Source organism: Pristis pectinata, chromosome 13, assembly GCF_009764475.1.
Source record: "Pristis pectinata isolate sPriPec2 chromosome 13, sPriPec2.1.pri, whole genome shotgun sequence".
In the NCBI taxonomy this organism is placed as follows: domain Eukaryota; kingdom Metazoa; phylum Chordata; class Chondrichthyes; order Rhinopristiformes; family Pristidae; genus Pristis; species Pristis pectinata.
This window is the reverse complement of record NC_067417.1, coordinates 42,241,176-42,255,171: the sequence shown is the minus strand read 5'-3', so window position 1 is coordinate 42,255,171 and position 13,996 is coordinate 42,241,176. Positions and strand designations below refer to the sequence as shown.

The following is a 13,996-nucleotide window of genomic DNA, read 5'->3' as shown; positions in this document are numbered from 1 at the left end:
CTGTAAGAATAAATACGTACTGTGGAGCTGCCTGGAATGCAATGAGCATTTCAGCTCTCATCTCACTGATGAGGACATTACAACCCTTTGATAATACTGATAGGTTTGTAAAATAAAAGGCATTTTCGTTTTAGGTTTATGTACCCTTTGTAGAAACAGCAAGTTTACTATAACTAGTGAGGAACTTTCCAGATTTTATTCTGAGAGATTTCATACGTTGTAGTTTGAACCATCAGAACAGGTCCTATCCCTAAGTGTTGAAAAAAATAACTGATCTGGTTTAAAATTTACAACTGGACATTCAACTTGTGAGCAACAAACAATCTGCTAGAGGAACTCAGAGGGTCAAGCAGCCTCTGTGGTGGGGGGGCGGGGGGGGGGGGGGGAATAATTGCTGATGCAGGGTTTTGACCCAAGATGTCGACAATTCCTTTCCTCCCACAGATGCTGCTCGACCCACTGAGTTCCTCCAGCAGATTGCTTGTTGCTCCAGATTCCAGCATCTGCAGTCTCTTGTGTCTCCATTCAAATTGTGCGTATCTGTTTGGGGTAGGAGGGAGGTGTATTGGATGTTATGATATTCTTCCAATATGAAATGAATGTTATAAAATCAAGGCAAATGTCACCAATACAGGAAATAAAAATAGCAGAACAAATACAAGTTGCATACTCATCTCGGTAAACAGATACTCATTCTGGTTGGAATCCTTAGATTTTCGTTTTGTAACCTCAATCTATTATTAGGGTACCTGTTCAAATGAGTCAACATTGGACAGAGAGGTGAGATGTAAACATACTGGGCTTTATTTGTTCACAACATTTGTTCAGTTCTCAAAATGTGTTCATGAGTATGCAGACAAGGGATAGGGAGGACGAGGTGGACAGTCTTGATTTAATTACCTCTCTGCACACAGATTGTTATCTATATAATGCCCAAAAATCAAATAAAACCTAAAAGAAAATGCTGGGCATACACAATAGCTCAGTCAGTTTCTGTTCAGGAAAGGATCAGGTTAATACTGTACAGGGATGGAATAAACCTTTATCTCCTAAAGTGAGAGGAATGCAAGCCAAACAAATCAGTGTATATCTGGCCTGGTTATCAATTATGGGACACAGCTTTTAACCACTGTTATACCTTCCTCTCCTTAAAATTATCAGGATCCTGATAGAGGGAAAAAAATTGAGTCTCTTTAACCTTCTTTTCCCACTCCCATCATCACTTCAAACACAAGGAGCTTATGGACTCTCTTATTCAAACTTAAGACCATCTGTGCAGTTACCGCTACCATTTATAGTAAAACTCCAATAACCCAGCACTTTTTTGACTTTGGTGGTGCCGGATTAGCTGTTTTGCCTGACTATTGGATGTGATTTCTATCAGCAGCAAAACACACTTTTATTTTTCTCTCTGTTATATACTTTCCAATGGTATTTTACATTTTCCAGTGAACCCAATGAGGTTAAAGGAAGTAAGAAATATACAAGCACTGCGGGCACTGGCTCCAACCGTAAACCTACAAATGTTCCTGACCCGACCTTGGCTCCAGCTGCACATCCAGCACGAAGTCCAGACCACAGCCCAGTCATGCTCAGGCTCTGGAACCCGGGCTCACATTCTGGACTAACGAGTGCATCAGATGCCAAACCATCAGGATTCCTGAACATTGGAAACCCGATGACAGGTGACCCCAATGTTATGGCCATTTGGGTAAGAGAAATTCACCCTTACGAATCACTACCCAAAAATTTGAGACATGGAATAAAATTTGCTCTGACAGAATTAATGTGGAAAGCAAGTAAATAAGTAACCAGGATTTTTTAATAAAAGTTTATATTTTTGACGCATGTGCAGATGACACAGCTTCGCATTATGGAAAATCACGATACAGACCATTTTCTATGAACACAATCCCTCCATAATGTGGGAAGCGCTTGTATTGGAATTTTTTGGCATTTCCCTCCCATTTTCCCCCCTCCTCCCCCAAGTCCCTTCTCTTCCCCTTACAATGTAGTTATCCATTCAACCCTCAGTTAATATAATTTGTAATTTCTATCTACCTGTCCCTGAATTCCCTCTACATGCTGCTCTCCTTACGTTCCCCAATTCTAGCTGATATTTGCTTCTCTTTTCCAGGCACTATCCGTGACTCTCTGTTATTCCAACTCCCAATTCCTCCTTCCTCTCCAAGGTCCTTGTAATGCAATACTGCCACCCAGCTCCGCACTCACCTCCCCTAAGTCTCCCATTCTGAATTATGGCAGGTCGACTTCTGTCCTCACAAACTATAAAGGCCTGAGCCAAATTACAGCTCAGAAATATGCCCTTTGATAGAGTCTGGCCATTTATCTGCCTCTGCTAACCATATGATTGCCTTTGTTACCTTAATGGCCAAACGATCCATTTTGCTTAAATGGAAGGATCCAATACCCCCTACTATTTTTCAATGGTTCTCTCAAACTATATCATGTTTAAACTTGGAAAAAATTAGGAGTGGTACTGTTGATCCTTCACTTAAATTTGAGGAAGTTTGGAGTCCATTTATTCAATATTTTCACATGATATAGATCCCCTTGTAATAACCTTTCAACTTAGAGGAATGGAGTTGACGACATAATATTGCTCTGTTTCTACTGAGAAATTTTAGTCCAGTTTTTTTTTCTGTTTGTTTTTTTTTGATTTTTTTTTCTTTAGCTTAGTTTGGTTTGATATACTGTTTATAAATTTTCTTATTGTTTTGGGGACTTTTTTTTCTTTCTTTTATATTTTATAATAAATCTTTTTCTTTCCTTTCTTTTATATTATATTCATTCACTAAGAGATTGTTGGATCTACAGATTTTTTTATATACTTTATTGATTTTTATGATTATCCATGCCATGATTGTTCTTCCAATCTCTTTGTATTACATGTGCAAACATTGATGTTATATATTAATCTGTATTAATTTGAAAACTAATAAAAAGATTGAAAAAGAAAAGAAATATGCCCTTCAGCCCACCACATCCATGCCAACCTTTTTGCCCATCTACACTAATCCCACCGTCCAGCACTAGGTCCATTTCTTTCCATGCCTAAGTCAGAAGGGAGATCCTTGGAGACTGTGACCAGAGTGGACTACTCTTCCTCTACAACTTCAACTTATATTGTACCTTCAAAGCAGAAAAAACATCTGAAGGAATTTCACTGAAGCCAGATCAAGAAGGTGGCTGTTGGGCATAAGGGAAAACAGGAAGAAGAAATGAATTTAAATGATTGTTAACAGAGGTGAAGATTTGGGAGGAAAGCTGGAAGGAAAAAATCAAGGGTGTCATCATGTGAACACACAGCCATTAACTGATGAAGTGGGGATGTGGGTAAAGAAAGACTAAACCTCTTTGTTCAACTGCACCTCCACCCTCCAATGCCTCACTGGGTCATTCATCGATGCGGGGTTGCCCTTGTATACATTTCATCCTATTTTTTTTCTAAATTACAGTAAATGTGTCTCCAGCTTCTTCTCTCCCCCTCACACCACCACTTCCTTGGTCTTCTTGGCTCCCCAAAGTCATTATTCCATCTGGAGGAAATCCAGCATCTGCAGTCTCTTGTGTCCTCATTATTTCGTGTACAAGGCACAAACCAAGAAGGCTATGGATAACTCTCCATTTGACTGGATTAAAGCATCTCCAACAGCACTAAAGAAGATTGACACTATGACCACACATTCACAGCTCGAGGTAGAGAATTTCAAATACCTGCAATCCTCCATTTAAAGAAACGCTTTCTCATTTCAGTCCTTATTGTGAAACCAAACCCCCGGATTGTACACTTTCCAGCCTGAGAAATCAGTCTATTGGCATCTACCCTATCAGTAACCCTCAATATCAGTAACCCGCATGGAAACAGGCCCTTCGGCCCAACTCATTTATGCCGACTGTGTTGTCCACCAACCTCGTCCTATTTGCCCACATTTGGCCCATATCCCTCTAAACCTCTCCTATCCATGTACTTATCCAAATGTCTTTTACATGTTATTGTACCTGCCTCAACCACTTTCCATGGCAGCTCATTCCATGCACACACCACCATCTGTGTGAAGAAGTTGCCCCTCACATCCCTTTTAAATCTCTCACCTCTCACCTTAAACTTTGGCCCTCTGGTTTTTAGTTCCCCTTCTCTGGGGAAAAAGACTGTCTACCCCTCATGATTTTGTACACCTCTGTAAGGTCATCTCTCATCCCACATTCCAAGAGATAAAGTCCTAAGCTGCCCAACATCCCCTATAACCCAGGCCCTCAAGTCCTGGCAGCATCCTCATAAATCTTCTCTGCACTCTTTCCAGTTCAATGATGTCTTTCCCATAACAGAGCGACCAACACTGTACACAATATGTAAACATGCGGCCTCACCAACGCCTCGTACAACAGCAACATAATGTCTCAGCTCCTAGGCACAATGCCCTGATTGATGGTACCAGATAGAGCTCCATCCATATTGTCCCAAAAAGCTCCAAAACAATTTAATCTGAAAGTTTTCCTCCATACTGTCTCAATAACATGCCTTGAGCTTATCCCAAAAACCAAAGCCACTGCTCCGATGTTGAGATTTATGTTTCTCGCACAGCCATCCATATTGGCTGCCTTGGTGTAACTACAAATTGATAGAAATGGTGGGCAGTCTGTGCTGTGAACTTACACCAGCTAAGAAACACATTGTAAGAGACCCACACTTACGCCATCTATAATCAACAAAAACTGCAGACTTCTATTCAGGTTTCACCTTTTAGGTTACTCTGGACACTATAACACTGTCCCCAGGCATAGAATAATGAGTTTTCCAACTAATGTACTGCCCGGTCACCAAGCAAACAGCTACCTTCCTAAATCAGGTAAAAACACATTTTAACTTTTAACCCCCATAACTCAGTCCCAAGAAAACAAAAAAATTAAAGTGCTGTTTTTGCTTCATTGTACAGGATTCTAAATCTTGCCTGTTAAGAAGTTAAAACAGGGTGATCTCCAAATTTCCTTCATGTATGAGTAAAAATATACTTCAAATTCTTGGTGCAATTTTAAGGTGGGAAAAATTAATTTAGTTCTAAAGTTTCAGGCTGTGGGTTGATGAAAATATTCCAAACCCCAATTCTCCTGTGCAACTCACACCTTTTTTAGTGTTCTGAATTCAACAATTATGTGCTGAGAAATATTACACTGTTAATGAGTTTCATCTGAATGGCTAGGGATTCCAAAATGTTCTACATGAAACTAAGCATGAAACCAACCAATTTCTTTTAGTGGCTTTCACTTAAAAGCCTTGGTGAGGATAGGTACAGGGAGGATTGAAGGTTAGGGGCAACTACATAAACGAATTTCACTAACATAAATTTGGAGCACGGTCTTTATCTCTGTTTATGAAGGAGGCAAAATGTAACTATGTTGGTAATGATTGAATGATATGAAAAATACTTGCCGTTGGGTTGTACCATGCTTTATAGCAAGGCACAACAGAACAGTACAGGAACTTCAAGAGCTATGACTTCAATATTAAAAGGGTTATGTGCCAATTCAGTTGAACATAATTGGAATTTAGCAGCTGCAGCACAACACGGTCATTTTGTTAGCTGCAAAATGGGAAAATATTGCTCAATACTCTCCCAGCAAGAACCCAAAATAAGTGAAATTTTGACAACGTAATACATTTCCAGTTAATTTCAAATAGAATTGTGATATTTTATGCAATGTAATCCTCTATTTTAGGCTAACTTGTTCAAGGGAGGGGTGTGAATATTTTTATACTCTCTGCAGGCTGACCCTCTGTGCACAATAACTGGTTATACAGCATCAGGTGCAAAAGGTTCACTGTTACTCTATCTAATCATCTCGAATTGCAGAGATCAGGGAACCAACAGTGGTACCATGGGGAGTTCTAAAATAAAACCAAAACAAACAAAATTAAATGATTTGATCCTTTCAACATATGTTTCCTGCTCATTATTGGTGAGAAATGGTGCACTAGCCCTCTTGATATGTAGCTATTTCTGCAATGTACCCAAGAAATGAATAACCTTTTAACCAATGTTACATTCACAGTATTACACAAGCAGTAACATTTCTCAGTGCCTGACCAAGGAAAGGCATTTTAAAAAAGGTTCCTATCCTACTTTTAGTATTCTAATAGATGGAACAGCCCTTATGGATTGTATATGACTTCATTGTGAATTCCAGCAACCAATAATTTTAGATATTTGTCTCTTCCTCTGCAAGGTATTGATCATACCCTAATCCTGGTTTCACCCCACCAGATTATTGGTCTCTATCTATACATGTGAATCCAAAGGCATAAATCTTGATTCCATTGGTCTTGTAACTTTCTCAATCTGCTGCTTAATCAATCCAAGCAGAGCTATTTAATGAGTTCAAACTTCTACCTAGAGTCATTGCATCTTCAAATGTGTGGCAGTATTAAAAATTACCTAATTGTCCATTTTATCATCAGCTTTGACTCAAATATTGCCACATACCTGCCAATAGCTTGATACGTCCCCAGGTACATCTCGGTGCAAATGAGTGATCAAACTCAAAAATCCACTGAAGGTTTATGATTTTTTTTTAAAAATCACTGGCTATCTCAAATATATAAAATATATCTTTCATATGTAACAGGTTATAGAATATGCCAGTGGAAAGTTTCTAGGAGATTGTTCCAATGCTGTGCCTGTCCTAATCTTGTGCCCAACTAAAGATGACCGAATAAATCAATATTTTTTTACTCATTATCTCTCTCCATAATTCACTAGTGATTGATTATAACATTTTCTTGCTCTTAATAGCTATTAAGCTCTCAGATGCTGGCAAAGTTTCTCACTTGTTACAGGGCAGTGAGGCATTGCAAAGACCACATAATACCAATCACATAACACAAAATATCATCAGAATCCAAGTTGCCCAAGAAAATATCCTCTACAAGATAGAATCAGCTTTATTCCGTTTTTGTTTCCTTTGTGCGGTTATTATGGCCGGATTCCAACGGTCTGGCACGATCGGGTCACAGGGTAAAATACATTTCAATTCTGAGCGGCAGAGATGCTTCGTTTTATTTCACCGCTGACATCAGTCTTAGCAGCAGTTGGGCTGTGCAAGTGCCTCCAGCACCCGTTCTGTGCAGGTAAGCAGTGCTTCATTCCCTGAACGGTGTATACCGTTCTCACGCAAAGAGCTGGGCACCAAGACCAAATGCAGATCTCAAATTGCCCCTGTGTACTCTGTGCTGTTTGTTGGCGCGGAGATTGGGATAAATTCTGCAGGGCTACGGTGAGGGCAACAGAAATGGTCCTTGCTGCTGATGTCTGCGCCACCCAACCTTCCTTGCTTGTCAGTGCCCCCAGTGCCAGCCCAGGTAGCTCTGGGATTTCAGGGCAGCGCACCTGAGGCTCGGTGCACCCGCGGGGATTCGGGCAGCTCCGCCCGCCTCCCCAGCGCTCAGCCCCGCCCTTCTCTCCTCCGCCCCCTCCCCACCCCCGGGGCACCGACTTCGCCCGAGCGCTCCCGAAGCCGCTCGGCGTCTCTTTCTGGGCGCTGTCCACCGAGGAAAGCGGCTGAAAGGCACTCGGCCGCCACCGGCCTCCATTCGCTCACGCCGGCTCCCCCAACCCGGCACTGGTCTGGCTCCCGGCCTGCAAACCCCTCCAGGGACCCGGGACAGTCTCTGGATGAAGCTTCCGGGTCAGAAGGACGGGACAGGGTCTGTCAACCTTCACACCGGCCGCTCAGAGAGCACAGTCCGGGATAAAGCATGGTCCCCACACGGGACTGGGCCGCGCTAAAACACATGGCCCCCGCACCCACACCTCCCGCGCCTGGGCGCACTGATCCCGGCCAGCGCACACGCTGCCAGTCATAACACACACAGCCATGAGCCCAAACAAATCAAACGTGGAACCTGTCATCAAACGGACCACCTCAAACAGCTCAAACCAACCCACAGCACACAGGATACAACGTCTCAGAAGGTGCTTGACAGGAGATGTTGGACTCAGTCAAATACTTGGTTGTGGTGAGAGGTTTTGAGGAAGCGCTTTACAGGAAGAGAGCTGGAGAGGTAGGGTGGGTGGAACTCCGGAGTTTAAGGCTGGCAGCTGAAAGTGTGACAGCCCGTGGTAGATCAAAGACAATCAGGGGTGTTCAAGAAGCTAGAACCGGAGGCGCACGTGGTCCTGTGGCTTGCAGGACGCAGAATGTAAAATGGGATGGGGCCAAGGATGAGATTTTAACACTGGTTAGGTGGCTGGGGGTGGAGAGGGGGAAGAGGGTGAGGGGGTTGGTGGCCAAAACACGGAGGTCACATGCGAACTGGACTTAATACTAGTTTAGATACAAAGGGCAGATTGACGTCAAATCTGGAAGTAACAAAGATATGGGTGAGGAATTAGGGATAAAGTTGAGACAGGGTGGAAGTCAACAACACTACAATGGTAGTACTACACCCAGGGCTGTGTACACAAAAGGAACCAATGCCCCAAAGCCAACAGGGATCAGAAAGCAGACCTTGGCCATTCCACACCGACTCTAGCCTGTGCCAACCCAATGCAAAACAATCCAAAAACTGAACCAATTTAAGTTGCAGCACAGACATGGGTCCAAGATACAGCATCTTCATTCTCGGGCTATATCCTGAACAAGCAGATAAGACTCATTCTTCAGTACCCAGGCATGAACCCAGTTTCCACGCTGACATACAAAGAAATAGGCAGATTTTGTCATAGAAAGGAACATACACTTATTCAACCCTGAAGCCAGTTCTGATGTTCAATCAGCTTATACTTTTTTTTATCAGCTCCATGCAGTCAGCACCGAGACATTTCTTGACGCCCTTAACTAATAAAAACCTGTCAATCATGGTCATGAAAATTTCAATTGTCTCAGCAACCACAACAATTTTAAAGAAGGTCCAGATTACTAATACTTGTATTTGGGAAAACAAGTTCTTTATGATTTCAACACTGAAATACCAAGATCAAGTTTTCAAAAATGTGTCCTTTATTCCAATTAACCTCAAGGGAACCACCGTGGGGGGTGGGGGAGGGGGGTCTTATGAAATCATCCATTTTCTTTATCTCAAATACCTTTACTGATCGCTATTTAACATTCTTCACTCAAGGGAAATACAAGCCAAGCCCACTAAGCACATAACTTAAGCCCCAATATTATTCGAGCGAATCAGTGCTGTGTCTATGTTCCAAGGCATTGCACTCTGTTGGGGACGGGGTGGCCAGAACCAAATATAACATTCCAGATGTGGTCCATCCAAGACTCTGTGCAAATGAAGCCGAGCTCATTGCTTTTGTATTCCAACCCCCTTGAGGTAACAACTAACATTCCATTAGCCTTGGATTGCTTTCTGTACCTGTCCGCTGTCTTGTAGTGATCTGTGTGCATGGACATTCATTTTCCTAGTACACAAACCAGGGCTAGCCACACAAATAATGGACGGGCCCAGACCGTTTTTATACAGTAAAAAATAGATTGGTTAGAATGTTCAGTACATTCCTTTATTAAACCACTCCCCCCCCCCCTTCCAAAGCGTCATTATCCCAAATTGCCTGAAGAAATTAGGATTCAAAGGGTTGGACTGGATCGGGTCCGACCAAACTGCTCGGAAATTTCACTAATTCTACCATTTATTAATACTGTGAATCGGAATCTGTGAATCCTGGCTGATTAATTACCACAATGAATTGTAACGGTAAAATCTAGGTTAAGAGCCTTGAAATGACAAATGTTCAGGTTACCGTCTGTCGGGTTAATTTCGCATCTATTGTAGATATTTTTAAAATACATCTGAGGAAGCTGGCCTTGCAGCCAGTGTCAAACACTCAAACATGACAAAAAGACTGAGATGAAAGCTTGGTGTTATAGATTAATTGATAGCGGCGAGTGATTTACCTCCCCCCCCCCCCTCCACCCGCCCCTCCTCCGAAGCTCAATCTCTGTCCTGATGCATACTCGCACATTCACAGAAGCAGATCCAGCTATGGCAACACAGCCACCACTTAAGTACACCGGATCCACACCCCTTTGCCAAAGAAAGGGGGATTTTAAACAAAAATAAACAATCCGTCCTCAGCAAAAAAAAATAAATGACTGGACCCTCCAACCACCGAAGTGCACATGTTGAGAAAAGTCACAGCCCATCCACCAAAGCCTTCAATATATTGGAGACGGGAGACTAAGGTAACAGCACCATAAATATGGCGGTCTCTATCATTAATATACATCTAACCTCAAGATACAGTCTCGACTCAAAAATGAGGCGTCAACATATGGAGAGGCTGATGTATGCGCGATGTTATAATCCACACCGAATGATAAATCAAATCATTTCCCACTCAAAAAAAAACCAGAAGCCACTTACTTCATTTGCTTAACGATGGTGCTTTTCCCCGATTCGCCCGCCCCTGTTGGAAAACGGAGAGAGAGAGAGATGAGAGAAAGTGGGCACGGGGAGCCGGGAGGAAAAGGGTGCGTTAGCGAATGTACGGGGATAAAGGGAGATTAGTGAGAGGAGAGAAGGCGGCCAGGCCCGCGGAGGTGCCTGTCAGCCTGCTGTCGGCGAGGGAGGGAGGGAAGGCGGGAGGGGGAAGGGGGTGGAGGGAGTTGGGGGCTTCGGTCTTACCGAGAAGCAGCAGCTTGACATCCTTGGCGGCGCTGATACCATCCTCTTTGATGGTTTTCTCGATGGCTTTGCTCCGCTCCATGGCTGCCCTCTCCTCGGCGCTCATTGTACATCCCATGGTTAGTGTGTGGAAAGTAGCACAGCTCTGGCCTCTCTCTCTCTCTCTCCTCACTCACTCACTCGCACTGAACCCTCTCTCTTCGAGACGCCGGGGTTTTAATCGCACATCCAAAGCCGGAGGGGAGAGGGGCCGGGCTCACTTCGTTCCTTTGCCGGTGCACAGAAGCAGGAATATCCTGGGAAGGCTGGTGGGTTTTCCCCCCTCTCTCTCTCTGCAGATCTGCACAATCAAGACAGTGGCCTTCGGATGGGGAGGGGAGGAGAGAGAGAGAGAGAGAGAGAGAACAGGGGTTTTGGCCGGAAGGGACTGTCACTGGATTACTGCTCGGTGATATCTACTGGGCGGCGGCGACGATTCAGCCCGATCGCATCGTTCGGCTGCTGACAATGGAGAGAGAGCCAGAGAGTGCGCCAGCCCCACTCCACACTGACGTCAAAAACACACTGAGCCTGCGCCAACCCACCAACACCCAGCGCCGCCGCTGCTCTGCACCTTAGGACTGGGGGTGTGGTGGAGGGTGGGGTAGGGGTGCTGGAGTGGATCTTCTCATTCCAAGGCGTGCCAGAAAAAGGTGCAATCGCTCGTGTCCCCTCAAACGCTCGCGTTGGCGGGAGTGGATGCGATCGAGGCGACTGAAGTCAATATTTGCATTGCGAAATCTGAACTTGGAGCACACAACCTGTGCTTACATATTTAATGCAACGCGGAGCAGAATCCATGTCTGAAACACACTCACTTCTGCACACACACACACACACTGCTCATTTAACATGCATTTATCGAATTTAAATAGGATTATGATCCACATGCCTTTGGGAGCCAGATATTATGGTGAGCACTTTCAATTGATCACACCCTTAATGTATCGCCGCTGAATAGATTTTAACCACATTTAGGGCGCTGGAGCACTTAAATTACAGTCCATGACGTTTTAGCTTAAGGCAGGCTGGAATACGCGGCTACTGTAAAGTCAGACTGATAGACCGGGAAGTGGAGGGAGCGGAGTCAGATTCACACAAACACGGCGTCGGGGCCGTTCGATCTGGAACGCTCCGCGTGTCCGAGCGAGTAAAGGTGAGCGTGGAGCCAAACGATTGCCGTGAATTCAGTCGGAGCGGCTGCTTCCATTTTCCAGGTTTCAGGGCGTGGACAGCACCTGAGATGGTGCAAATCAGGGTACCGGAGCCAAAACAAGCCAGCGAGCTGCTCGTTCACCACTCCCGTTCACCCCACCATTCCTGCCGACCACTCAAAGCTATAAATAATGTCCACTACCAAACCCCCTCTCGCCGCAACAGCCCTTTACTGACTGACTGTCACATTCCCGTGGTTCTACCCCCTCCCGCAAAAAGATTTCCCTATCTGACCATTTCTCTCGCGGTGAAAAACCTGACATCTGGACCAATTCAGTACCCAGAACAATCATTCCCGCAGCAAACATCTGTGGTGTAGAATATCCGATCATCCGTTATCCATTAGGAGGATTATGTTTTACTAAACATTATAAAAAAATCAATGCAATATTTATGAGGTGGTTTGAGATGTGCATCGGGCGGTGTGTTGAGTAGAGGAGCGAAGAATGAAAGGCGTGTTAAAATGGGAACTCTCTGTTGAAAGTGGGTAAAACTAATTTCGATAATTGCCGGAATACCATTTGTGTAACTGGGCTCTGACTGAGGATTGGTCTTCCGTCAGAAAGAGCTGATTTGGAGCTCACTTCCCCGCCCCAGCACGTCCCAAAGCGCTCGGCTGCCGGTGCACACAGCTGCCATTCCAAAGTTAACGTGATTCGGTCGGCTTTGGTCACTGCCCCGTCCCCCTGCCCCCCAAATACCGACAGGGCGAGATCAAGGTTCTAACATCGGATCATTGGCACATGGATCAGGACCTTGCCATTGATTGGTTGCCACTTCAAAGTCAGATGCTGAAAACAAAGGGAAAATATACATCCGTCCAAAATACCATATTTCCTTATATGAGGCCAGTTCGGCCCATCAAGTTCATGCCAGCTCACAGAGTAATCCCATTCCCCACTATTTTCCCTCTGTAATCTATTTGCCCCACATTCCTATCAATTGCCCACAGATCCTACCATCTTACTATGGCCATTTTACCTACCAACTCGCACATCTTTGGGATGTGGGAGGGAACCGGAGCACCCGGTGGAAACCCACATGGTCTCAAGAACAACGTGCAAGCTCCATATAGACAGCAACAGAGGTCAGGTTTGGACCTGGGTCACAGGAGCTGTGAGGCAGCAGCTCTGGTGGCTGATGAAGGGTTTTGGGCCTGAAACATTAACCCTGTTTTTTTTTCTCCACAGATCCCGCCGGAGCTACTGAGTGTTTCCAGAATTTTGTTTTTTGGTTTTATTTTTATTTCAGATTTTCAGCATCTGCGTTTTTTGGATTTTCATTTACTGTCGGTGAATGATGCTGGTTCCTATCATAGAAGTTTAGTTTACCCAAACCCAAACAAATGTAACCAGCAGAAATATGTACATTTAGGAATGATGAGAGATTTTGTACAATATGGGAATCAGTGTTGTATAGTTGTGAATGATAAATTATACCAGGGTTAGGGTTAGGGTTACGGTGGGTAATGTGGTGACATCAGGGACAAACATACCTGTAGCCTCTGTCACCGAGAAAGATCCAGGCAGCAGGCGCATGGGTTCACAACCACCTCAAGTGCAGTCACACACTATCCTACAATGAGGTTGCACTTCTCCTTCATCACTGGATCAGCCTTCTGGTCTTCCAGATTTAGCAGCGTTGCAGCAGTTTTAGTGTAAGGTCTTGTCATAATCTTCTCAATGGCAGTTTGCGGTGATTGTTAAATCCTGTTCTGCCGGTAATGCCCACACCTGTGAGTTAATAAAATAAACAATTCTTCCTCATTCTCCCACAGCTCCTCTGTTACTATCACTCTCTAATCTTCAAAGTAGTCACTTGACCACAATTCCTGAAAACTGTCCAACCAAATCATCATTGCAAGCCACACACAGAGAGATACAGCATGGAAACAGACCCCTCGAGCTCCACTGAGTCCATGCTGACTATCAACCAACCAATTACACTAATCCTACATTAATCCCAATTTCCTTATTTTCCCCTCACACTTATCAACTCCCCCCTGGACACGGGGGTAACTTAGAGTGGTCAATTTACCTACCAACCCACATATCTTGGGATGTGGGAGTAAAACTTGGAGCACCCAGA

General features: G+C 44.2%; 1 protein-coding gene across 2 annotated transcripts in view; it reads right to left on the bottom strand.

Annotated features, from left to right (window-relative positions):
• The window catches only part of LOC127577119 (guanine nucleotide-binding protein G(o) subunit alpha), a 219,203-nt gene extending 207,830 nt beyond the window's left edge, over window positions 1-11,373 (bottom strand). Inside the window, exons 1-2 of one of the 2 annotated variants that reach the window (XM_052028020.1) lie at window positions 10,655-11,373; window positions 10,394-10,436 (exon numbers count right to left, since the gene is read on the bottom strand). In XM_052028020.1, coding sequence (XP_051883980.1) covers window positions 10,394-10,436; window positions 10,655-10,772 — 161 coding nt within the window. In that variant the 5' untranslated portion in view covers window positions 10,773-11,373. The remainder of the gene's footprint in view (window positions 1-10,393; window positions 10,437-10,654) is intronic. The other variant, XM_052028019.1, reaches the window with a different exon arrangement.
• Between the last annotated feature and the right edge of the window lie 2,623 nt (window positions 11,374-13,996).